The sequence below is a fragment of the Gorilla gorilla genome, chromosome 18 (assembly GCF_029281585.2).
Source record: "Gorilla gorilla gorilla isolate KB3781 chromosome 18, NHGRI_mGorGor1-v2.1_pri, whole genome shotgun sequence".
Classification (NCBI taxonomy): Eukaryota; Metazoa; Chordata; class Mammalia; order Primates; family Hominidae; genus Gorilla; species Gorilla gorilla.
This window is the reverse complement of record NC_073242.2, coordinates 36,976,094-37,001,909: the sequence shown is the minus strand read 5'-3', so window position 1 is coordinate 37,001,909 and position 25,816 is coordinate 36,976,094. Positions and strand designations below refer to the sequence as shown.

Genomic DNA, 25,816 nt, shown 5'->3' with positions numbered 1-25,816 from the left:
AATAACCCCATTAAAAAGTGGGTAAAGGACATAAACAGACACTTCTCAAAGGAAGACATACAAGTAGCCAAAAAACATTTGAAAAAGAAAGTTCATTTTCACTAATCACCAGAGAAATGCAAATCATAAACCACAATGAGATACCATCTCACACCAGTCAGAATGCTATTATTAAAAAGACAATAACAGATGCTGGTGAGGCAATGAAGAAAAAGGAACGCTTATACATTGTTGTCTGGTGGGAATGTAAATTAGTCCAGCCACTGTGGAAAGCAGGTTGAAGATTTCTCAAAGAATGTAAAACAGGGCTACTATTCAGCCCAGCAATCCCATTACTGGCCATATATCCAAAAGAAAATAAGCTGTTCTACCAAAAAGATACATGCTCGTATGTTCATCACAGCACTATTCACAACAGAAAGACATGGAATCAACCTAGGTGTCTATCAATGGTGGATTGGAAAAGAAAATGTGGTACATATACACCATCAAATACTACGCCACCATAAAAAAAAATGAATCACATCCTTTGCGGCAACATGGATGCAGCTGGAGGCTATAATCCTAAGTGAATTGACGCAGGAACAGAAAATCAAATACTGCATGTTCTCACTTATAAGTGGGAGCTAAACACTGGGTATACATAGACATAAAGATGGGAATGATAGATACTGCAGACTACCAGATGGAGGAGCAGGAGGTGTGGGTTGAAAAACCACCTATTGGGCCAGGCGCAGTGGTTCACACCTGTAATCTCAGCATTTTGGGAGGCCAAGGCAGGAGGATTGCTTGAGCTCAGGAGTTCAAAACCAGCCTGGGCAACGTTGCTTGAGCTCAGGTGTTCAAAACCAGCCTGGGCAACATAGTGAGACCCTGTCTGTAAAAAAAAAAAAGAGAGAGAGAGAAAAGAAAAGAAAAAGAAAAAAGAAAAACCACCACAGGTACTATGCTCACTACCTGGGTGATGGGATCTGCAGCCCAAACCTCAGCAACATGCAATGTATGCATGTAACAAGCCTATACATGTACCCCAAATCTAAAACTTGAAAATTTTTTTTTAATTGAGATGAAGTCTCGCCCTGTCATCCAGGCTGGAGTGCAGTGGCACAATCCCAGCTCACTGCAACCTCCGCCTCCCGGGTTCAAGTGATTCTTCTGCCTCAGCCTCCCGAGTAGCTGGGATTACAGGCACACGCCACCACGCTTGGCTATTTTTTTTTTATATTTTTTATTTTTAGTAGAGACAGAGTTTCACCATATTGGCCAGGCTCATCTCAAACTCCTGACCTCAGATGATCCACCTGCCTCAGCCTTCCAAAGTGCTGGTAAGGGAGGAGACCACCCCTCATGTTGTCTTATGCCCAATTTCTGCCTCCAAAGAAAGAAGTAAAAACTAAAAGGCAGAAATTAAATCCACAGGCAGACAGCCCGGCGCTGCACCCTGGGTCTGGTTAAAGATCAACTCATGACCTAACCAGTTATGTTATCTATAGATTCCAGATATGGTATGGAAAAGCATTGTGAAAATCTCTGTCCTGTTCTGTTCCGTATGCAGCCCTCAGTCACGTACCTCCTGCTTGCTCAATCGATCACGACCCCCTCACATGGACCCGTTTAGAGTTTTAACCCCTTAAAAGGACAGGAATTGCTCACTCAGGGAGCTCAGTTTTTGGAGACATGAGTCTTGCTGTAGCTCCTGGCTGAATAAAGCCCTTCCTTCTTTAACTCGGTGTCTGAGGGGTTTTGTATGCAGCTTGTCCTGCTACACTGGTATTACAGGCATGAGCCAACATGCCCTGCCTGAAATTTTTTTTTTTAAAGAACTATAGGCAGAGGAGGTTCCAAGATGGCTGAATAGGAACAGCTCCAGTCTACAGCTCCCAGCGTGAGCGACGCAGAAGACGAGTGATTTCTGCTTTTCCAACTGAGGTACTGGGTTCATCTCACTGGGGCTTGTAGGAGAGTGGGTGCAGCCCACAGAGTATGAGCCAAAGCAGGGTGGGGCATCGCCTCACCTGGGAAGTGCAAGGGGTTGGGGAATTCCCTTTCCTAGCCAAGGGAAGCCGTGACAGAGAGTAAGTGGAAAATTGGGACACTCCCACCCTAATACTGCACTTTTCCAATGGTCTTAGCAAATGGCACACCAGGAGATTATATCCCGCGCCTGGCTCAGAGGGTCCCACGCCCACAGAGCCTTGCTCACTGCTAGCACAGCAGTTTGAGATCAAGCTGCAAGGTGGCAGTGAGGCTGGGGGAGGGGTGTCCACCATTGCTGAGGCTTGAGTAGGTAAACAAAGCGGCCAGGAAGTTCGAACTGGGTGGAGCCCACTGCAGCTCAAGGAAGCCTGCCTGCCTCTGTAGACTCCACCTCTGGGGGCAAGGCATAGCTGAACAAAAGGCAGCAGAAACTTCTGCAGACTTAAATGTCCCTGTCTGACAGCTTTGAAGAGAGTAGTGGTTCTCCCAGCATGCAGCTTGGAACTGAGAACAGGCTGCCTCCTCAAGTGGGTCCCTGACCCCCAAGTAGCCTAACTGGGGGGCACCTCCCAGTAGGAGCCGACTTACACCTCATACGGCTGGGTGCCCCTCTGCAACGAAGCTTCCAGAGGAAGAATCAGGCAGCAACATTTGCCGTTTTGCAATATTTGCTGTTCTGCAGCCTCCAATGGTGAAACTCAGGAAAACAGGGTCTGGAGTGGAACTCCGGCAAACTCCAACAGACCTGCAGCTGATGGTCCTGACTGTTAGAAGGAAAACTAACAAACAGAAAGGATATCCACACCAAAACCCCATCTGTATGTCACCATCATCAAAGACCAAAGGTAGATAAAACCACAAAGATGGGGAGAAACCAGAGCAGAAAAGCTGAAAATTTTAAAAATCAGAGTGCCTCTTCTCCTCCAAAGGAGCGCAGCTCCTCACCAGCAACGGAACAAAGCTGGACGGAGAATGACTTTAACGAGTTGAGAGGAGAAGGCTTCAGATGATCGGTAATAACAAACTTCTCCGAGCTAAAGGAGGATGTTCGAACCCATCACAAAGAAGCTAAAAACCTTGAAAAAAGATTAGACGAATGGATAACTAGAATAAACAGCATAGAGAAGACCTTAAATGACCTCATGGAGCTGAAAACCATGGCATGAAAATTACGTGATGCATGCACAAGCTTCAGTAGCCAATTCAATCAAGTGGATAAAGGGTATCAGTGATTGAAGATCAAATGAATGAAATGAAGCAAGAAGAGAAGTTCAGAGAAAAAAAGAGTAAAAAGAAATGAACAAAGCCTCCAAGAAATATGGGACTATGTGAAAAGACCAAATCTACGTCTGATTGGTGTACCTGAAAGTGACAGGGCGAATGGAACCAAGTTGGAAAACACTCTTCAGGGTATTATCCAGGAGAACTTCCCCAATCTAGCAAGACAGGCCAACATTCAAATTCAGGAAATACAGAGAACACCACAAAGATACTCCTCAAGAAGAGCAACTCCAAGACACATAATTGTCAGATTCACCAAAGTTGAAATGGAGGAAAAAATGTTAAGGGCAGCCAGAGAGAAAGGTCAGGTTACCCACAAAGGGAAGCCCATCAGACTAGCAGCTGATCTCTCAGCAGAAACCCTACAAGCCAGAAGAGAGTGGGGGCCAATATTCAACATTCTTAGAGAAAAGAATTTTCAACCCAGAAATTCATATCCAGCCAAACTAAGCTTCATAAGTGAAGGAGAAATAAAATACTTTACAGACAAGCAAATGCTGAGAGATTTTGTCACCACCAGGCCTGCCTTACAAGAGCTCCTGAAGGAAGCACTAAACATGGAAAGGAAAAACCAGTACCAGCCACTGCAAAAACATACCAAATTGTAAAGACCACCGATGTTAGGAAGAAACTGCATCAACTAACGAGCAAAATAACCAGCTAACATCATAATGACAGGATCTAATTCACACATAACAATACTAACCTTAAATGTAAATGGGCTCAATGCTCCAATTAAAAGGCACAGACTGGCAAATTGGATAAAGAGTCAAGACCCATCAGTGTGCTGTATTCAGGAAACCCATCTCACGTGCAGAGACACACATAGGCTCAAAATAAAGGGATGGAGGAAGATCTACCAAGCAAATGGAAAACAAAAAAAAAACAGGGGTTGCAATCCTAGTCTCGGATAAAACAGTCTTTAAACCAACAAAGATCAAAGAGACAAAGAAGGCCATTACATAATGGTAAACGGATCAATTCAACAAGAAGAGCCAACAATCCTAAGTATATATGCACCCAGTACAGGAGCACCCAGATTCATAAAGCAAGTCCTTAGTGACCTACAAAGAGACTTAGACTCCCACACAATAATAATGGGAGACTTTAACACCCCACTGTCAACATTAGATAGATCAACGAGACAGAAAGTTAACAAGGATATCCAGGAATGGAACTCAGCTCTGCACCAAGCGGACCTAATAGACATCTACAAAACTCTCCAACCCAAATCAACAGAATATACATTCTTTTCAACACCACACCACACCTATTCCAAAACTGACCACATAGTTGGAAGTAAAGCACTCCTCAGCAAATGTAAAAGAACAGAAATTATAACAAACTGTCTCTCAGACCACAGTGCAATCAAACTAGAACTCAGGGTTAAGAAACTCACTCAAAACCGCTCAACTACATGGAAACTGAACAACCTGCTCCTGAATGACTACTGGATACATAACAAAATGAAGGCAGAAATAAAGATGTTCTTTGAAACCAATGAGAACAAAGACACAACATACCAGAATCCTGAGACACATTTAAAGCAGTGTGTAGAGGGAAATTTATAGCACTAAATGCCCACAAGAGAAACCAGGAAAGATCTAAAATTGACACCCTAAAATCACAATTAAAAGAACTAGAGAAGCAAGAGCAAACACATTCAAAAGCTAGCAGAAGGCAAGAAATAACTAAGATCAGAGCAGAACTGAAGGAAATAGAGACACAAAAAACCCTTCAAAAAATTAATGAATCCAGGAGCTGGTTTTTTGGAAAGATCAACAAAACTGATAGACCGCTAGCAAGACTAATAAAGAAGAAAAGAGAGAAGAATCAAATAGACGCAATACAAAATGAGAAAGGGGATATCACCACCAATCCCACAGAAATACAAACTACCATCAGAGAATACTATAAACACCTCTACACAAATAAACTAGAAAATCTAGAAGAAATGGATAAGTTCCTGGACACATACACCCTCCCAAGACTAAACCAGGAAGAAGTTGAATCTCTGAATAGACCAATAGCAGGCTCTGAAATTGAGGCAATAATTAATAGCCTACCAACCAAAAAAAAGTCCAGGACCAGGCGGATTCACAGCTGAATTCTACCAGAGGTACAGAGAGGAGCTGATACCATTCCTTCTGAACTATTCAAATCAATAGAAAAAGAGGGAATCCTCCCTAACTCATTTTTTGAGGCCAGCATCATCCTGATACCAAAGCCTGGAAGAGACACAACAAAAAAAGGAGAATTTTAGACCAATATCCCTGATGAACATCGACGCAGAAATCCTCAATAAAATACTGGCAAACTGAATCCAGCAGCACATCAAAAAGCTTATCCACCATGATCAAGTGGGCTTCATCCCTGGGATGCAAGGCTGGATCAACATACGCAAATCAATAAACATAATCCATCGTATAAACAGAACCAAAGACAAAAACCACGTGATTATCTCAATAGATGCAGAAAAGGCCTTTAACAAAATTCAACAGCGCTTCATGCTGAAAATTCTCAATAAACTAGGTATTGATGGGACGTATCTCAAACTAATAAGAGCTATTTATGACAAACCCGCAGCCAATATCATACTGAATGGGCAAAAACTGGAAGCATTCCCTTTGAAAACTGGCACATGAGAGAGATGCCCTCTCTCACCACTCCTATTCAACATAGTGTTGGAAGTTCTGGCCAGGGCAATCAGGCAGGAGAAAGAAATAAAGGGTATTCATATTGTCCCTGTTTGCAGATGACATGATTGTATATTTAGAAAACCCTATTGTCTCAACCCAAAATGTCCTTAAGCTGATAAGCAACTTCAGCAAAGTCTCAGGATATAAAATCAGTGTGCAAAAATCACAAGCGTTCCTATACACCAATAACAGACAAACAGAGAGCTAAATCATGAGTGAACTCCCATTCATGATTGCTTCAAAGAGAATAAAATACCTAGGAATCCAACTTACAAGAGATGTGAAGGACCTCTTCAAGGAGAACTACAAACCACTGCTCAATGAAATAAAAGAGGACACAAACAAATGGAAGAACATTCCATGCTCATGGATAGGAAGAATCAATATCGTGAAAATGGCCATACTGCCCAACATAATTCATAGATTCAATGCCTTCCCCATCAAGCTACCAACGACTTTCTTCACAGAATTGGAAAAAGCTACTTTAAAGTTCATATGGAACCAAAAAAGAGCCCACATTGCCAAGTCAATCCTAAGCCAAAGGAACAAAGCTGGAGGCATCACGCTACCTGACTTCAAACTATATTACAAGACTACAGTAACCAAAACAGCATGGTACTGGTACCAAAACAGAAATATAGACCAATGGAACAGAACAGAGCCCTCAGAAATAATACCACACATCTACAACCATCTGATCTTTGACAAACCTGACAAAAACAAGAAATGGGGAAAGGATTCCCTATTTAATAATGGTGCTGGGAAAACTGGCTAGCCATATGTAGAAAGCTGAAACTGGATCCCTTCGTTACACCTTATACAAAAATTAATTCAAGATGGATTAAAGACTTAAATGTTAGACCTAAAACCATAAAAACCCTAGAAGGAAACCTAGGCAATACCACTCAGGACATAGGCATGGTCAAGGACTTCATGACTAAAACACCAAAAGCAATGGCAACGAAAGCCAAAATTGACAAATGGGATCTAATTAAACTAAAGAGCTTCTGCACAGCAAAAGAAACTACCATCAGAGTGAACAGGCAACTTACAGAATGGGAGAAAATTTTTACAATCTACCCATCTGACAAATGGCTAATATCCAGAATCTACAAAGAACTTAAACAAATTTACAAGAAAAAATCAAACAACCCCATCAAAAACTGGGCAAAGGATATGAACAGACACTTCTCAAAAGAAGACATTTATGCAGTGAAAAGACACATGAAAAAATGCTCATCATCACTGGCCATCAGAGAAATGCAAATCAAAATCACAGTGAGATACTATCTCACACCAGTTAGAATGGTGATCATTAAAAAGTCAGGAAACAACACGTGCTGGAGAGGATGTGGAGAAATAGGAACACTTTTACACTGTTGGTGGGACTGTAAACTAGTTCAACCATTGTGGAAGACAGTGTGGCGATTCCTCAAGGATCTAGAACTAGAAATACCATTTGACCCAGCCATCCCATTACTGGGTATATATCCAAAGGATTATAAATCATGCTGCTATAAAGGCACATGCACACATATGTTTATTGCGGCATTATTCACAATAGCAAAGACTTGGAACCAACCCAAATGTCCATCAATGATAGACTGGATTAAGAAAATGTGGCACATATACACCACGGAATACTATGCAGCCATAAAAAAGGATGAGTTCATGTCCTTTGTAGGGACATGGATGAAGCTGGAAACCATCATTCTGAGCAAACTGTTGCAAGCACAGAAAACCAAACACCAAATGTTCTCATTCATAGGTGGGAATTGAACAATGAGAACACTTGGACACCGGGTAGGGAACATCACACACCGGGGCCCGTCGTAGGGTGGAGGGAGAGGGGAGGGATAGCATTAGCAGATATACCTAATGTAAATGACGAGTTAATGGGTGCAACACACCAACATGGCACATGTATACATATGTAACAAACCTGCATGTTGTGCACATGTACCCTAGAACTTAAAGTATAATAAAATAAAAATAAAATAAAGAACTATAGGCACCATATCATGGGTGCAGTCCTATTTCAGGAATTTGCAAGAATGATTTTGACTAGAGAGTTTTGCCTCACTCACTAGTTCCCACATAATATGTGACCATGCTGCTTCTGCAGGGGTGATATTCAAAATAATGAACAGCTGGAGCTGCACAGGTACTGAGCAGGGGCGTGGCTGGAGCAGATCCTAGAGGGTGTGTGAAGTGTCCTGCCTGACCTCATAGTTGCTGGATCATGGGGAAGCCCACAGAGACTGGGGAAGCACCAGAGTGCATGGGTGAGGGGGAATCCACCATTTATCAATGAATACAGAATTGTTTCAATATTTTATTAACTAACATGGCTATCCTGGTTATATACGGGTTGAATACCAGCTCTGAGCATAGAAAGACCCATAGAGAGCTCTGTACAGGCAAGCATTGTTATTTATCATTGTTAAAAAAGCTGAGGACACAGCATTCACAAATGCTAAGCTGATCCCACAGCTCCCCAGCTCACAGCCCCCAAAGGCTCCTTTACAAGAGGGCCATGCATGTCATCTGAATGCCCCTCCTGGAATCTCTAAGCCCCCAGGGCGCCTCTGTTTGCACATTCATGCTCCACAAACCGCACTCACCTGGGTGCCCTTGACATTAGCGTTGGACTCCCACATGCCAGTGTTCTGCCTGAACATCGCTACCAGGCCGATGTGCTGATATCGAGGTGCCCCCAGAACCAGGCTTTGCACCCGGTTCCGTAAGATGATGGCAGCAGCATAACCTGAAGGTGGGGGTCTGAGAGATGAAGTGCATTCCCTGCCCCCTCCTCCACCATGCAGACCCACCCCTTGAGTATGGGCACTGGGGCAGCCCCACGCTTGCTGTGTTGGGGTAACTGATCCCTACACTATATTTCTCTTTATGAACATAATTACAATTCAATTTAGAAGTTTCTGGCCAGGTGCGGTGGCTCACACCTATAATCCCAGCACTTTGGGAGTCTGAGACAGGCGGATCACCTGAGGTCAGGAGTTCCAGACCAGCCTGGCCAACATGGTGAAACCCGGTCTCTACTGAAAATACAAAAAAAGACCAGGCACAGTGGCTCACGCCTGTAATTCCAGCACTTTGGGAGGCTGAGGCAGGTGGATCACCTGAGGTTGGGAGTTCGCGACCAGCCTGACCAACATGGAGAAATCCCATCTCTACTAAAAATACAAAATTAGCCGGGCGTGGTGGCACATGCCTGCAATTCCAGCTACTCAGGAGGCTGAGGCAGGAGAATCGCTTGAACCTGGGAGGTGGAGGTTGTGGTGAGCCAAGATCACGCCATTGCACTCCAGCCTGGGCAACAAGAGCGAAACCCCATTTCGAAAAAAAAAAAAAATTAGCCAGGGGTGGTGGTGCATTCTTGTAATACCAGCTACTCAGGAGACTGAGGTAGGAGAATCGCTTGAGCGCAGGAGGCAGAGGTTGTAGTGAGCCGAGTGCCATTGCACTACAGCCTGGGCGACAAGAAAGAAACTCCACCTCAAAAAAAAAATTTGAAGTTTCTGTCTTTAAAGCTATCCCAAGAGACTCATAGCTGGTATCCCATACATATGTGTCCCATTCATTCAAGACCCGGACATCTATGCTAGTTGACTTATGCCAAATCCTGACCCCTTCTTAGAGTAACCCTTGCCCTCCCCACTTACCCAAGTAAGCATCATTCATGTCTGAATCCACTCTGGTCATGTTGATGAAGGTGCTTTTCTCGTTTGATGTATATAGAAAGACTCCACCAGCCCAGTCGTAGCTCCCCACAGTGCTCAGCAAGGGGCCATTCTGGGAAAGGTGTAGAACAGGGTTGATGAGGAAGGAAGAAGGGACAACTGCTGTCCCTCACAGAGCTACTTCCCAAGTATCTATCACAGAGAAGAGTCTCCAAACCCCTACATCTCTCCTATCTCTTCTTGCTACCCCCTGCCCCACCCCTGCAATTTAATGAAGGGCCACTTACAGAGGTGATGGCAGCGCTGAAGCCTTCCTGAGACATCTCATGCTCAAAGGAGCTGCTACTTCCTGTCTGAGTACCTGTAAAGAGGAGAAGTTTCTACATTAAAGAAAGCAGAAGGCCGGGCATGGTGGCTCACGCCTGTAATCCCAACATTTTGAGAGCCTGAGATGGGCAGATCACTTGAGGTCAGGAGTTAGAGACCAGTCTGGCGAACATGGTGAAACCCCGTCTCTACTAAAAATACAAAAATTAGCTGGGCGTGGTGGTATGCGCCTGTAATCCCAGCTACTCGGGAGGCTGAGGCAGGAGAATCACTTGAACCTGGGAGGCAGAGGTTGCAGTGAGCCAAGATCGCACCACTGCACTCCAGCCTGGGCAACAGAGCAAGACTCAGTCTCAAAAAAAAAATAAAAAGAAAAGAAAAGAAAGCAGAAGAACCTAGAACAGGTACTGAAAACCCAAGTGCTCTGGTGGCCACAGACAAAGGAGACTCCGACAGGATCTGTGTCAAGCTGGACAGCATACGTCCCTCTTAGAAGGATGGCAGCCATTCACTTCCAGCAACATCCTGCCAAGTGGGAATGCGGTCTTCAAGGTGTCTAATCTTCCAGCTTTTCAAGATAAGCCATAAACCCAGACTGTATATGAAATCCCCCAATTTCTAAATTCCTTTTATTCAACAAACATTTATTGAGCACCTTCTGAGTACCAGGCACTATTCTAGGCAATTGGGATACAACAGAGAACCAAACAGACGACGGCTGGCAACACATCCAAATTTTTGTTAAAATACTGGGTGGGATTTGACTCCCCCATACTCCAATTTACCAGCCTATAGCCAAGATTTGCAAAATTACAGATAAAAGTATGGATTCTTTGACTTCAAAGGAATTGACCAAGTGAGGCTGGGACTGGGAGCTGAAGGAAGTGGAGAGAGTTGATGCTGGGGGATACCAAGGGTTAGGAAGGTCTGGATTCTAGAGGGGACTATGTGTTCCGGGGTGGGGGGCTGCCTCTGGAGCTGCTCTGGGAACACAGATGCCTGACTCACCCTCGATCGCAAAGATCTTCTCCCGAAGCTGGTTCTGAATGGTCTTCAGAGCCTCGAAGTTATTCACCTGGAACACGTGATCACGAGGCGGCTTGGATGCGATGGTATTAAGCTCTTGGCGGGATTTCTCACTGCGGAAAGCATCTCCCACCTGTTACCAAGGAACAGAGGCCAAATCATGGTCTGAGGCTAGCAGTATCATCTGGCAAAGACAATTCTGCAGGAAACTAGTCTGAACCATTATTTATCAAGTGAGGAAATGCATCAGAAGGTCCCTGGGACAGGGTTGCCAGGTATAGTTGGGCAGGTTGTACACTGCACAAGGCACTGTGCCAAGGAAGCAAGTTGGGGCAGAAACCCGGCTGCTGATCCATCTGCTGTGCCACGTCTCCTGGTATGGAGCTGACCTCCCCCTAGAGGAAGGGGAGCCTTTTTCTTTATATGAAGGTATGTCCTACATGCCAAGGCATGTATCCATGGTGATATTGCTTTCTGTGTCATGCAGGTGCTGTAGTAGTTTGATTACACTGATGATCCTGACTCCTTGCCTCTTCCTGTATCCAAGCCCTTTCCCCCAGCACTCTGCTGTGCCCTCCTGCTCTTGGTGGAGTCATCTGCCCCCTTCATTGCCTCTGGGCTCAGGCATGAGTCTTGCTTTAGCCCATTGTATACAGAGCACCCTTGACATAACTGACTCCATCTTAGAAAAAGGCTCCATTCTATATTTCACAGGGCACTTTGCCAACAAGGATAAGGTTGTTTTAAACAAATTTTTAAAATAGGCCAGGTGCAGTGGCTCATGCCTATAATCCCACACTTTGGAAGGCCAAGGCGGGCAGATCACTTGAGGTCAGGAGTTCAAGAACAACCTGGCCAACATGGTGAAACCCCATCTCTACTAACAATACAAAAAAAAAAATTAGCCAGGCATGGTGGTGCATGCCTGTAGTCCCAGCTACTCAGGAGGCTGAGGCACAAGAACTGCTTGAACTCGGGAGGTGGAGGTTGCAGTGAGCCAAGATCATGCCACTGCACTCCAGCCTGAGCGATAAAGCAAGACTCAGTCTCAAAATAAATAAATAAATAAATATAAATAAATAAAATAAACAAATAAAGACTACATCCAACCAGATATGGATGCAAACAAGCACATTCTTCTCTGTCTGTTCTCACCAGACAGCTCTGTGACTAGAAGAGATCAGGCCTTCAGCAGCTCAAAGCAGCCGTTGGAACTCACACCTCGCAGTAGCTCATGAGGAGAGCCTGGCATTTGCTGCCGAGGGCTCCGTCGCATCAAAGACTCTGCCTTGCAAGACTAACAGGACCAGGACCCTTGGGCCCAGACCAGGAGTCCTTGTCATTCATCCTTTCTCTTCTTTCTTTTTCTTCTGATGTTAAATGTTACTTTGTTTGCTGTGGAATGTTTAACCTATAACTTACATATTGATTAAGTATACTATTATATATGGTTTGCAATATTGACTGACTTGTGGGTGGCTTGAGCCAGAGTGTCTGAGGGAACAGGATGCACTAAGAAGAACTGCCTCCTTGGGAATTCCATGCAGTTTGTGGCGTTTGTGATTGAAATAGCATCAGCGAAAGATGTTGTGGAAAAACACAAACCTGCATGGACCTGGTTATCGCTAACCTTGCACTGCTCGTGACACCCATGGATGTTATCAAACATGATGCAGAGGCGTGAAAAAGCACTTGCAACATCTCCACTGTTCTCTTGCTCCCCTGCCTTCACCATGAGGACATGTCCAGGCTAGCCCTGGAGAATGAGAGCCAGGTTGCCAAAGGGCCAAGTCACCCCAGCGGTTCCACCCAAGGCCATCTGGTCCAGCAGATGACATAGCTGGCAACCCTCAGAAACAGAGACAGCCTGGCCAAGATCAGCAGAGCAGCCTGCCAACCTGTAGCTAATGACAGTGAGGAAGGCCATTGAGACCAGAACTCTTGGCAGGCTGACCCACACGCTTACTTATTATTTTAAGCTGCTGAATTTTGGGATAGTTTATTACACAGCATTGATGTGGCAACAGATAGCTGATACGGTGTATATGAGCTAGCATTAGCTCTCATGTCACTTTGATTTTAATAATATTTGCAAATTGAAGGGAGGATGGATCCACATAGAAACCCTCCACAGAAGCATCAACCTGAGAGCTGCATTCCCTACCCCAATGACGTAGCGAATGACTCCCTCTCTGTCTGCCTCAGGGATGACGTCCTCATATCCCAAGGGATCGCCAAACTTTTCTCCATCCGTGATGACAACTAGGATCTTAAAGGCATTCTTTCGGGCTCCGTTGGTGATGTTAAACAGCTCTCGTCTGTGCAGGAAACAGGAGGGACAAAGTCAAATGCAAGTAGATGACACGCTAATTTTTTTTTTTTTTAAGAAATAGACACTCACTCTGTTATCCAGGCTGGAGTGCAGAGACACAATCATAGCTCATTGCAGACTTGAACTCCCAGGCTCAAGTGATTCTCCTGCCTCAGCCTCCTGAGTAGCTGGGACTACAGGCATGTACCACCACACTTGGTTTATTTTTTTATCTTTTTAGAGATAGAGTCTCACTATGTTGTCAATTGGTCTCGAACTCCTGGCCTCAAGGTATCCTCCCACCTCGGCCTCCTAAAGTGCCGACATTACTGGTATGGGCCCCCGCACCTAGCCAGAGATGCTATTAACGTCAGAAAGGAAATGTCAGCAGAGTCCCAGACACAGATACAGCTAGGCGAGGTCTCGGAGGGGCTCCGTCTCCCCTGAGACTTAGCACTGAGATGCAACTGCCCCGAGACCTGGAAAAGCAGCAGGGAAGGGAAAGGAAGCCTTCACGGTTTTTGTTTTTATACTTTCGCATAATCTGGGTTTTTTAACTGAGTATTATTACTTTTGAATTTTAAAAATATATATATTTATGGCTGACACCTGTAATCCCAGCACTATGGGAAGCCAAGTCGGGTGAATCACCTGAGGTCAGGAGTTCAAGACCAGCCTGGTCAACATGGTGAAACCCTGTCTCTACTAAAAATACAAAAATTAGCTGATGGTGGTGGTGGACGCATGTAATCCCAGCTACTCAGGAGGCTGAGGCAGGAGAATTGCTTGAACCCGGGAGGTGGAGGTTGCAGTGAGCCGAGATCAGGCCACTGCACTCCAGCCTGGGTGACAGAGTGAGACTCTGTCTCAAAAAATAAATAAATAAATATATACATATATATATATATATATATACTTAATTGGCCTTCAGGAAACCTCTCCCAGAGCACTGCACCAGCTCCCCAGCCCCTCTAGGACTCTCCAGTGCTTCTTGTACTTCTGTCCCAACCCCATCCTTGCCTCTACACCCACCTCAAAATCAGAGTGAACTTCCCAAAATGAGACATGGAGATATCTCACCACGGGCTGTAAAGCTGCCTTTGGCTCCCTGGCCTGAGCTGATCTTTGTAGCTTCCCTCCAGACACCTTTCCCTCACTTCCCCACTCCACTCCCACCTTTCACTCACGACTTGTCCTTTGATGAACACACCACGCACAGCCTCCCCACCTCTGCCGGTGGGGAAGCATCCTCTACCACCCCTGTCTGAACGGCTCCCTTCATCCATCAAAGCCCAGCTAAAAGTGTCTCCTCCTCCCTCCATCCTAAGTGAAAAGGGGAAGCTTACACCACTTTGCGGATGCCCGTGGCCGTGTGTGTCCGCCCAAGCAGCTGCGTTATTGGCTTCACCAGTGATCTCGGGTTAGGGTTGTTCTGGAACTCTTTGAAGGTAAAGTGAATCCAGAATTCTTCAGAGTACTGCATCAAAGAGAACTGCGGAGGGGGCGGCTGGTGTGATGCTGGAGAAGGTGCCCCCACCCCTCAGACATCTCCCAGCAAGCTCCACGAAGATCTTAAACACTCCACTCTCCAAATTCCTCCTCTGCGCTGCCCCTAATCCCCTGCCTCACCAGGACGGAGAGCTGCCAGCAGCTCCCATCTCTCCTCAATACTAGAACACGGCCAGCGGCCGGGAGCAGTGGCTCACACCTGTAATCCCAGCACTTTGGGAAGCCGAGGCGGGTGGATCACCTGAGGTCAGGAGTTCGAGACCAGCCTGGCCAAAATGGTGAAACCCCGTCTCTACCAAAAATACAAAAACTAGCCAGGCGTGGTGGCATGCGCCTGTAATCCCCGCCACTCGGGAGGCTGAGGCAAGAGAATTGCTTGAACCCGGGAGGCGGAGGTTGCAGTGAGCCAAGATCACACCACTGCACTCCAGCCTGAGCGAAAGAGTGAGATTCTGTCTCAAAAAAATAAGAAATAAAAATGAAAATAGAACTCAGCCAGCAATGACACGTGGGCTTCATCTCCCATGCCAACCTTAACAATTAGAGCTGCCCGCTTTATAAAAGGCTGAAAGAATGCTGAGGCTGCATCCAACAGAGCAGAAAAGAGACTCAGGAAGGCAAACCATAATCGATCGTCAATTTGGCAATGTCTGCAGTTGAACTGGGAGGAGAACATGGTGGCCCGGTTGCCATGTATCTTCCAGCCCCGTGTGGGCTCTTCCCTAACCTACCCATGGGCCCTCACCAAGGTTTTGGACTTTTTTAATTGCTCCATCACAGTTGAGACAAACTCCTTCATCCGCCGAAAGTCATATGGGTTGATGCTACCAGAGCCATCAATCAAGAAGGCAATGTCACTATCCTCTTGAGGACACCCTGGGGAAGGGGGAAAAGAGTATGAATCAAGTAATTTGACACTTGGTGTTTTGGGTTTTTTTGCATGTCAGCCCTCTGCTGAACAATGAGAATATAGGACCCCGTCTCTATAAAAAATATAGATGTTAAATATATATACAAATTATGTATAATATATATATAATTTTTAACGTGTGTGTATATATATATATATACACACGTTAAAAATTAGCCAGGCATGTTGGCACATGCCTGTAGTCCCAGCTACTCAGGAGGCTGAGGGTGGGGGATCACTTCAGCCCAAAAGGTTGAGGCTTCAGTGAGCTATGATCACGCCATTGCACTCCAGCCTGGACCACAGAGAAAGACCCTGTCTCTTAAAAATAAATAAATAAGTAAATAAACAAGGACAAAGTGGTATGGAAAATTTTCGTTAATTCTGCCCAAGGGAATCAGGGAATGTGGTGATGTTTGACTGGATCTTGAAGAACAGGAAATAATTTGCCCAGCTGGGCGAGGTGGCTCACACCTGTAATCCCAGCACTTTGGGAGGCTGAGGCAGGTGGATCACTTGAGATCAGGAGTTTGAGACCAGCCTGGCTGACATGGTGAAACCCTATCTCTATTAAAAATACAAAAAGTAGCTGAGATCGCACCACTGCACTCCAGCCTGGGTCACAGAGCAAGACTTCGAAGAAAAGGAAGAAAGGAAGAAAAGGAAAGGAAAGGAAAGGAAAGGAAAGGAAAGCAAAGGAGGAAGGAAGGAAGGAAGGATTTGCCAGATATACAAAAGGAGTAGATTCTAGAAAAGGGAATGGCACACACATATAAAGTGATGTGGAATGTGCTCCTCTGCCTTCTGCCCCATCCCCAAATCCACTTTCTACCCATTGCCGCTCAGCTCTGTGGCCCGGGAGGTCAACCTGCAGGGACCCCATCACCAGGACTCTGTTGCCCTCTGGATTCCCATTGGATTTGGCAGATGAGGGGGCTCAACAGAAGATTAGAGGGAGGAGGGCAGTGAGGTCCGGGTGTTCTCCCATTGAGGTTGCTTGGGGACAGCTATGTCCTTCACAAAAGACCAACTGTTCCTCAGAAGGAAGCCAGCTCCACATGACTCTCTCCAGACCCTGGTGAGCTCTCCCTCTCCTCAACCCATAAACCCAGGGATGGCAACAGACCTGCTTGCCCAGGGCTTGGAAAGTCCCTGATGGCTCCCTTAGGCCTGTCACAGCTTTATAATTACTCCCTTTATAAATAAACCCCCCTCTTTGTAAATAAATCTTACTGAAACCGCCTTTGCAAAATTATGACTGAGACAGTGAAAGAGATCTAACTTAACTGATTCCATCTTGCTTCTAACCTCCAAGCTGTCCGTGTTCATTCCTGGGTGTAGGCTGAGCTAACTTTGGGAGACACTTAGTTTATAGTTTATAGTTTAAACAAAGATCGTAACAGCCCTTTCCCAAAGCAGACCTCCTTCTTGCCTGGGGACTAGGTTGCCTTTGTAGGACTAACGTTAGCCACAAGATGAGAAATTATGATTTAGGAGTCATGCAGCTGGAGGCTACAAGATTCTGACCCTCCCTAAACTGCTCCTAAAATCAGTGCTTGAGATATTTTGCAGACCTTGCACTTGATGGATCAGCTGGCACTGCCCAGATCAATAAACTGGTTCATCCAATCTTGCGGCCCCCACCCAGGAACCAACTGAACGCAAGAAGACAGCTCCGACTCCTGATGATTTCATCCCTGACCAATCAGCACTCCCAGCTCACTGGCTTCCCCCGCGACCTACCAAGTTATCCTCAAAAACTCTGCCCCCAAATGCTCGAGCAGACTGATTCGAGTGATAATAAAACTCTGGTCCCCTGCATAGCTGGCTCTGTGTGAATTATTCTTTCTCTATTGCAATTCTGCTGTCTTGATGAATCGGCTCTGTCTAGGCAGCAGGCAAGGTGAACCCCTTGGGCAGTTACATTACTGGAATGTGCTTTTGGTCCCAGTTGAGACTCCTACTGATACATGGGACAAGGGCCTCAAAAGGATTCTGGCAGAATCCAGGAATGCCGTTTGATGGAAACAGCACTACAGGGACAAACGTATGTGATGGCGATGGAGACACAGCGGTGGCATCAAGCAAAGAGCAGCGGGCAAGGGCCTTTCTACTCCAATAAGGAGCTCGACTTTATCTGTAGGCAATGGGGAGCCACAGAAGGTTCTTAGAAAAGGAAGTGAGATTATTTGTTTTGTATTTTAGAAAGACTGGCAGGGCACAGTGGCTCATGCCTGTAACCCCAGCACTTTGGGAGGCCTCCTGAATAGCTAAGACCACAGGCACACGCCACCATGCCTGGCTAATTTTTTTTTTTTTTTTTTTTTGTAGAGACAGGGATCTCCCTACGTTGCCCAGGCTTGTCTTGAACTTGTGGCCTCAAGCAATCTTCCCACCTTGGCCTCCAAATAGCTAAGACTACAGGTGCTCATCACCACACTCAGCTAATTTTTTTTTTTTTTTTTTTTTTAGAGACAGGGTCTCACTACATTGCCCGGGCTGATCTCAAACTCCTGGGCTCCCAAAGCTTTGGGATTGCAGGTATGAGCTACTGTGCCTAGCCAAGGCGTTTTCCTAAAGTACAAGACCCTAGCACCTCCCTAGCTTCTGACTCTAATGGGACCCAGTTCCCCCACTCTTCTGCACCGAGAGCCCAGACCTTGAGCAGACGTCACCTCAGTCCTGCCCCCTCCCCTGGTCTTTTGCTGCGCATCTGTTCCCTCTGCCAAAGGCAACCCACCTCGGAGGGCCTCTGGGAACTTCTGGGGCTGCTGCCGTAGGTTGGATCCAAACAGGAAGCAGAGCCCTTTCACATACGTGTTCTCACTGCAAGTCTGGTGCACGGTGGGACCACAGGCCTAGGGGACAGGAGCCAGTGGAAGGGGCTGCCCCTGCTTCCTGTCCTTGTACCCCAGCACCTCCACCCTCCACAAGACCCCCAGCCCCACCATGCGTGGGCCCCCAAACACCCCCATTAGGATGCTCCTCTGATCCAGCCCCACTCACCAGCAGCTGGGGGGGGCTGGTGGTGGCTGCCAGGGACAGGCCCAGGGACATGTTCACGGCCTCCACGGGGACTGCGGGGACAGATATGGGCATGGTCACCCTGGTGGGGGGACAGAGAAGGCTGTGGAAGAGCTGGGCAGGGGTCACCTCCATGCGGGAGACAAGGAGGTCTGACGGTGAAGGGGGATCCTAAATCTTGGGAAAGAAAGGAACACAGAGGGATTGCCTGGGGATGTCTAGGGTAGAGACTGCAGGCAGAGGAGAGGGTACGGAGGCAGGCACCTGTGTCCCCACCACAGATCCCCAGGACACAGGAGTGACTGGAAAGTCCCTATGTGTTCACAGGGGAATCCCAGTCCCAGCCCGGCAGGGCAGTGACTCACCCTGCAGGCGGATGGGCTCGCATGAGCCTGTGCTGTAGTCGCACTGGTAGAGGCTGCCCCTTTGGTTGGCAGCCACTATCTCCTGGGGGGCTCCAACCACCACCCTGTGGGGAGAAGTGGGAATAGAGAAAACTTCGACATGTGGGGAGAGAAGGAGACCACAGAGGAAGTTCTGCCACCCAGAGGAAAGTGAGGGCCCATACCCGGATTCCTAAATTCCTGTGACTAGGAGGAAGAATTAGCAAAGAAAAAAATGGGAAAATGTTAAGACTCAGAATGAGAAAAGGTCTTCCTAAGAATGACACAAAAACCAGAAGTCATTTAAAAATAGGACCAGGCGCGGTGGCTCATGCTTGTAATCCTAGCACTTTGGGAGGCCAAGGGGGTGGATTGCCTGAGCTCAGGAGTTCAAGATCAGCCTGGGCAACATGGTGAAACCCCGCCTCTACTAAAAATACAAAAAAATTAGCCACGCATGGTGGTGCGTACCTGTAATCCCAGCTAAATGGGAGGCTGAGGCAAGAGAATTGCTTGAACCCGGGAGGCAGAGGTTGCAGTGAGCCGAGATAGCACCACTGCACTCCAGCCTGGGAGACAGGGCAAGACTCTGTCCCAAAAAATAAATGAATAAATTTTAAAAATAAAAATAGGTCAATTCAAGCTGGGCACCATGGCTGATGCCTTTAATCCCAGCACCTTGGGAGGTTGAGGCAGGAGCATCATTTGAGGCCAGGAGTTTGAAACTAGCCCGGGTAACATAGTCAGAACCCATCTCTACAAAAAATGTTTTTAAAAATTAGCCAGGTGTGGTGGTACACACCTGTAGTCCCAGGCCAACCTTTTTTTTTTTTTTCTTTGAGACAGGGTCTCACCCTGTTGCCCAAGATGGAGTCCAGTGGCATAATCATAGCTCACTGCAACCTCTGCCTCCTGGGCTCAAACAATCCTTCCACCTCAGTCTCCCAAAGTGCTAGAATTACAGGCATGAGCCACTGGACCCGGCCCACACAGTCATTTTATTTATTTTTATTTTTATTTATTTTCTTTCTTTGAGACAGATTCTCACTCCATCACCCAGGCTGGAGTATAGTGGTGCAATCTCGGCTCACTGCTGCAATCTCTGCCTCCCGGGTTCAAGCATTCCTCCTGTCTCAACCTCCTGAGTAGCTGGGATTACAGGTGTGTGCCACCATGCTTGGCCAATTTGTGTATTTTTAGTAGAGATGAGGTTTCCTTATGTTGGCCAGGGTAGTCTCGAACTCCTGGCTTCCAGCGACCAGCCCAGCTCGGCCTCCCAAAATGCTGGGATTACAGGTGTGAGCCCCTGCACCCAGCCTCCACACAGTCATTTTCAATAAATTTCTGGGCCGGGCGCAGTGGCTCACACCTATAATCCCTGCACTTTGGGAGGCCGAGGCAAGTGGATCACGAGGTCAGGAAATCGAGACCATCCTGGCTAACATGGTGAAACCCCATCTCTACTAAAAATACAAAAAACTTAGCCAGGCATGGTGGCACGCACCTGTAGTCCCAGCTACTCGGGAGGCTGAGGCAGGAGAATCGCTTGAACCCAGGAGGCAGAGGTTGCAGTGAGCCGAGATCACTCCACTGCACTCCAGCCTGGGCGACAAAGCGAGACTTCGTCTCAATAAATAAATAAATAAATACATAAATAAATACATAAATAAATTTTTGTATGTGATAAACTACCATAAGCATACTCAAAAGAAAAATAATACACAAGGGAGAGAGCTTCACAACTCATACCCCAGACTACTTTCCTCAGTGTACTCAAAGCTTGTACAAACTAGTAAAAAAAAAGAAAGAAAAATGGCCAACAGATAAGAAAAACATGTTCACAGAAAATGCCTCTCTCATAAAAAAAAGAAGCAATTTAAAGCTAAATTAAGATACCACTTCTCACCTACTCGATCTGCAGAGATCAGTAAGTTTGATAGCACACTGAGTTGGCAAATGAGTGAGGGAGTATGAGGAAGTAGGTATTTTCATGAATTTCTGGTATGAGTGTAAATTGCTGCCACCACTGTAGAGGGTGATCTGGAAAAATCTATTAAAATTGCACGTGCTCATGCACCCGTGGATACCGCAATCCCAGTCCTAGCCTTTACTTCCAAATAGGCTTGCACATGTGCAGAATGACAGCATTGTTCATAGAGCAAAAGTTTGGGAACAATCTAAATGTTCATTAACAAGAGATCTAATGTAATGTAAAAGGAGATTACAAGCCAGGCGCGGTGGCTCAAGCCTGTAATCCCAGCACTTTGGGAGGCCGAGGCAGGTGGATCACCTGAGCTCAGGAGTTCGAGACCAACCTGGCCAACATGGTGAAACCCTGTCTCTACAAAAATACAAAAATTAGCCTGGCGTGGTGGCAGGCACCTGCAATCCAAGCTACTCAGGAGGCTGAGGCAGGAGAATCGATTGAACCCAGGAGGCAGAAGTTGCAGTGAGCCAAGATCATGCCACTGCACTCCAGCCTGGGCGACAGAGGGAGTCTCTAAAAAAATAAAATAAAATAAAATAAATTATAGCATCTCCCAATTATGGCATGCAATGCAAGCATAACATGGGATTAATGGACTCAAATCACTGGGCTGTATTATGGGAGATAAAGCAAAGAGCAGAGACCAGCCCCCTTCTTCTGGAAAGGTACTATCACCTCCACAAATACTGTTTCTGTAAAGGTAAATGTTTTAGGCTTCAGCATCCATACAATCTCTATCACAGCTCCTGAATTCTGCCATTACAGCTCAAAAGTGGCCATAGCCAGGCACAGTGGTTTACACCTATCATCCCAGCAAGTTGGGAGGCCCAAGCAAGAGGATGACTTGAGGCCAGGAGTTTGAGACCAGATTGGGCAACAGAGTGAGACCTCGTCTATACAAAAAAATCAAAAAATTAGCCAGGTGTGGTGGCACATGCCTGTAGTCCCAGCTACCCAGGAGGCTAAGGTGGGAGGATTGCTTGAGCCCAGGAGTTTGAGTCTACAGTGAGCTATGATTTCACCTGTGCACTCCAGGCTGAATGACAGAACAAGACCATGTCAGAAAGGAAAGAAATAAAGAAATGAAGGAAGGAAGGAAGGAAGGAAGGAAGGGAAGGGAGGGAAGGAGGGAAAGAGGGAAGCAGGGAATGAGAGAGGGAGGAAGGAAGGGAGGAAGGAAGGAAAGAAAGAAGGAAGGAAGGAAGGAAGGAAGGAAGGAAGGAAGGAAGGAAGGAAGGAAGGAAGGGAGGAAGGGAGGGAGGGGCAATAAACAGTAAGTGACAAGTGGATGGAGTTGTTTTCAATAAAATTCATTCACAAAAATAGGCGGCAGCCTGCAGGCAGGCCTTAATTTCAGTACAATGTATACTACACATGGTGTGTTGGCTGAGGGAGGGAACGTGTATGTGTTATGTACACACAGAGTCTCCCCGAAGGAACACACAAGAAACCATTTGTGAGGTCCCTCCTGGGAAGGGAACTAGGGGAAGGGAGTAAGGAAGAGATTTTTACTCTTACACCCTTTTGCATCTTTTGAATTTAGAACACTGTAAATTCAAAAGATGAATTTGTTGTATATTTTGAATTGATTTATCTGTTGAAAAAGATCACTCAAATCGCTGATTTTTTTCAGGTATGTAAGTCTTGGAGAGAAAGCACTGAGAAAGGGGGCTCCATCTGAGGGTCTCACCTGGATCCCTGAAGCTGGACCACGCTCTGCCCGAAGCCCCTTGCGTTCTCTTGGAAGGTCATTGCGTTTTCAGTGTCCAAGTTGAACCCATGACATAAGGTCAAGGCTAAAGGGAGAATGGGGGAAGGGTCAAGCAGAGGAAAGTAGCATGCCAGTTAGGGGCTGTAGTCCTAGCACCTTGGAGGGCTGAGGCAGGAGGATCACTTGAGCCCTGATTGTGCCACTGCACTCCAGCCTGAGCAACAGAGAGAGATCCTATCTCAAAATTAAATACAAAAAAAGAAACAAAAACTAATAATAATTTAAAAGACAGCAATGGCTGGGTGTGGTGGCTCAGGCCTGTTATCCCAATAATTTAAGAGGCTGACGTGGGAGGATCACCTGGGCTCAGGAGTTTAAGACCAGCCTAGGCAACACAGTAAGACCCCATCTCTACAAAAAATAAAAAATTAGCCGGATGTAGTGGTACTCAGGAGGCTGAGGTGGGAGGATTGCTTGAACCCAGGAGGTCAAGGCTGCAGTGAACCATGATCATGCCACTGCACTGCAGCCTGGGCAACAGAGAAAGACCCTGTATCAAAAAAAAAAAAAAAAAAAAAAAAAAGATAGCAGCATGTCTTCCTGCTCCATTCCCTTTCCCATCCATTCGGTCACCCTAACTAACCCAGCATCCAGATGTCTGCCTCCCAGGTCCAGCTCTGATAGCCTGGGGCAGGGATTAGCATACTTATTCTGTAAACAGCCAGATAGTAAATTTTAGGTTTTGCAGACCAAGAGGCTGATAGAATATGTTGTACAAGTACTTATATAACAAGACAGAAAATACTTTTCCACAAATTTGTCATTAGGGAAATTCCAAACATAATGATTGAGTACAATTTGTTTGTAATACGGGTTTACAAATGAGACAAATAGAATTCTTTGGGGGTGGTGCTCCCTATCATCAAATCGATTATCAGTGTTCATCTTCAATCTCTAGCTGGCAGGTTGTGCAAAAACAGGTCGTGGGCCATATCGGACCCCCAGGCCACTGTTTGCTGACTCCTGACCTAAGAACCACCGTCGTGGGGCACGTCCAGTCCTGCTCTGAATTCCAGCCTCCCTTCTGAGCACTCAAATGGCTTCTTTCCCCGGTGTCAAAACGATGATTTGCCCAACAGTGAAGTTTCTATACATTCTTAATTAGATAATTTCCTTCCTATGCAGCTCTCAAGTATTTCCTTCCCTTTTGAGGAGAATTTCATTTTCCACAACATATAAGCATAAAAGGTAACAAACTCAAATCATTTTCATTCATCAGTCATTCAACAAACATTTGCACCCGGGATCTTGGAAAATAGAACCGGAGGCAAAGTGGAGATGGTGAGAGGGGATCCAGGAGGAAGCACTCAGGAAAGGGGTCTCACACCTGCTGTGCACCCTGGGCCATGTCACTTCTCCTCTCTGGGCCTCCGTCTCCTCATGTGTGAAGCAAGGGGACCGGCAAGCAGCCTTGCACAGTCCATGAATGTGGTCATTCATCCAGGCTTCCCTGGCCAGCCTGTCTGGGTCTAGCTGTTCTCCCTGCTTCTTCTTGAACCCTTTCTCCTTCCCCACATCCCCTTTGCCTCTCCCCAGACTGACTCCTACATATTCTGGGCCCTCTATTTATGACAGACCCAAAAGTTCCCCTCCTCCCCACCCAGAGTCCCCCGCCCCACCCCCATGCACCTGTTAACAGAAGGACTCTGAGAGCCATGGCTGGAAGGAGCCAGAACCTGGAAGGAGGTGAACCAGGGCTGCAGGCACCACTGACGAACCACAAGGAAGCCACCAAAGCAAAGAAGGGCAGAAAAGGAGAAGTAGGAGGCAGAAGTCTATCAGAGATTCAAAGGAAGAGGGCGGAGGCTCAGTGAGCACATAGCCCTGCCTGGTCTTCCGCCCAGGACTGCCCACAGCCTGCCCACCCTTCCTCCCCAGCTTCCTGACCCAAACCTTCGAAGTCAATACCACTATCCAAAAGGTGCCATTTGTCACCCACTTGTTTCTTGGGTTGGCCCAAGCATATGAACAAGCTGAATAGACTTAGCCTGCCTCCTGGAATTCGTGTTCTAAACATTAATACGGGCCAGGCGCAGTGGCTCACGCCTGTAATGCCAGCACTTTGGGAGGCCAAGGCAGGAGTATTGCTTGAGCCTGGGAGTTTGAAACCAGCCTGGGCAACATAGAGAGACCCTGTCTCTACAAAAAAATATTTTTAATTAGCTGGGCATGGTGGTGCACGCCTGTAGCCCCTGCTACTGGAGAGGCTGAGGTGTGAGAATTACTTGAGCCCGAGGTCCAGGCTGCAGTGAGCTATGATCACACCACTGCACTCCAGCCTGGGCAACATAGGGAGACCCCGACTGTACAAAAAAATACATTTAAAAAATTAGCCAGGCATGGTGGCACATGCCTGTAGTCCTAGCTACTCCAGACGCTGAGGCAGGAGGATTGTTTGAGCTCAGGAGTCTGAGACTGCAATGAGCCTCAATAATGCCACTGCACTCCAGCCCAGGTGACAGAGTGAGATCCTGTCTCAAAAAAAAAAAAATTAAATAAATAAATAAGCAAACATTAATACAGATCAAACAAGTGTAGGAGGTAAAACTCTGTGTCTTCCTGAAAACACACTTTGCAAAATGTCCCTCCTTCAGCCCATGGAAATGGGAGCGCCCTTCAGCCAGAGCTGTCCTCATTTGTAGCCATCAACAAGGACAACTCAAGTACAGGCATACCTGGTGCTTTTTAAATATTATTTTGTGCTTTTTTTAGAGACAGAGTCTAGCTCTGTTGCCCAGGCTGGAGTGCAGTGGTGTAATCACAGCTCACTGCAGCTTCAATCAACCTCCTGGGCTCAAGCGATCCTCCTACCTCAGCCTTCCGAGTAGCTGGTACTACAGGCACATGCTGCCATGGCCAGCTAATTTTTTTAAAATTTTTTGTAGAGACAAGATCTTGCTATGTTGTTCA

General features: G+C 46.4%; 1 protein-coding gene across 2 annotated transcripts in view; it reads right to left on the bottom strand.

The window, feature by feature from the left end:
• The window catches only part of ITGAM (integrin subunit alpha M), a 71,586-nt gene extending 46,934 nt beyond the window's left edge, over positions 1–24,652 (bottom strand). For both annotated transcript variants that reach the window (XM_019012856.4, XM_019012857.4), the window contains exons 1-12: positions 24,536–24,652; positions 22,826–22,931; positions 19,131–19,234; positions 18,748–18,818; positions 18,482–18,599; positions 15,577–15,707; positions 14,669–14,814; positions 13,176–13,329; positions 10,994–11,144; positions 9,946–10,019; positions 9,641–9,770; positions 8,582–8,724 (exon numbers count right to left, since the gene is read on the bottom strand). In XM_019012856.4, the coding sequence (XP_018868401.3) occupies positions 8,582–8,724; positions 9,641–9,770; positions 9,946–10,019; positions 10,994–11,144; positions 13,176–13,329; positions 14,669–14,814; positions 15,577–15,707; positions 18,482–18,599; positions 18,748–18,818; positions 19,131–19,234; positions 22,826–22,931; positions 24,536–24,563 (1,356 nt within the window). In that variant the 5' untranslated portion in view covers positions 24,564–24,652. The remainder of the gene's footprint in view (positions 1–8,581; positions 8,725–9,640; positions 9,771–9,945; positions 10,020–10,993; positions 11,145–13,175; positions 13,330–14,668; positions 14,815–15,576; positions 15,708–18,481; positions 18,600–18,747; positions 18,819–19,130; positions 19,235–22,825; positions 22,932–24,535) is intronic.
• Positions 24,653–25,816: the final 1,164 nt, after the last annotated feature.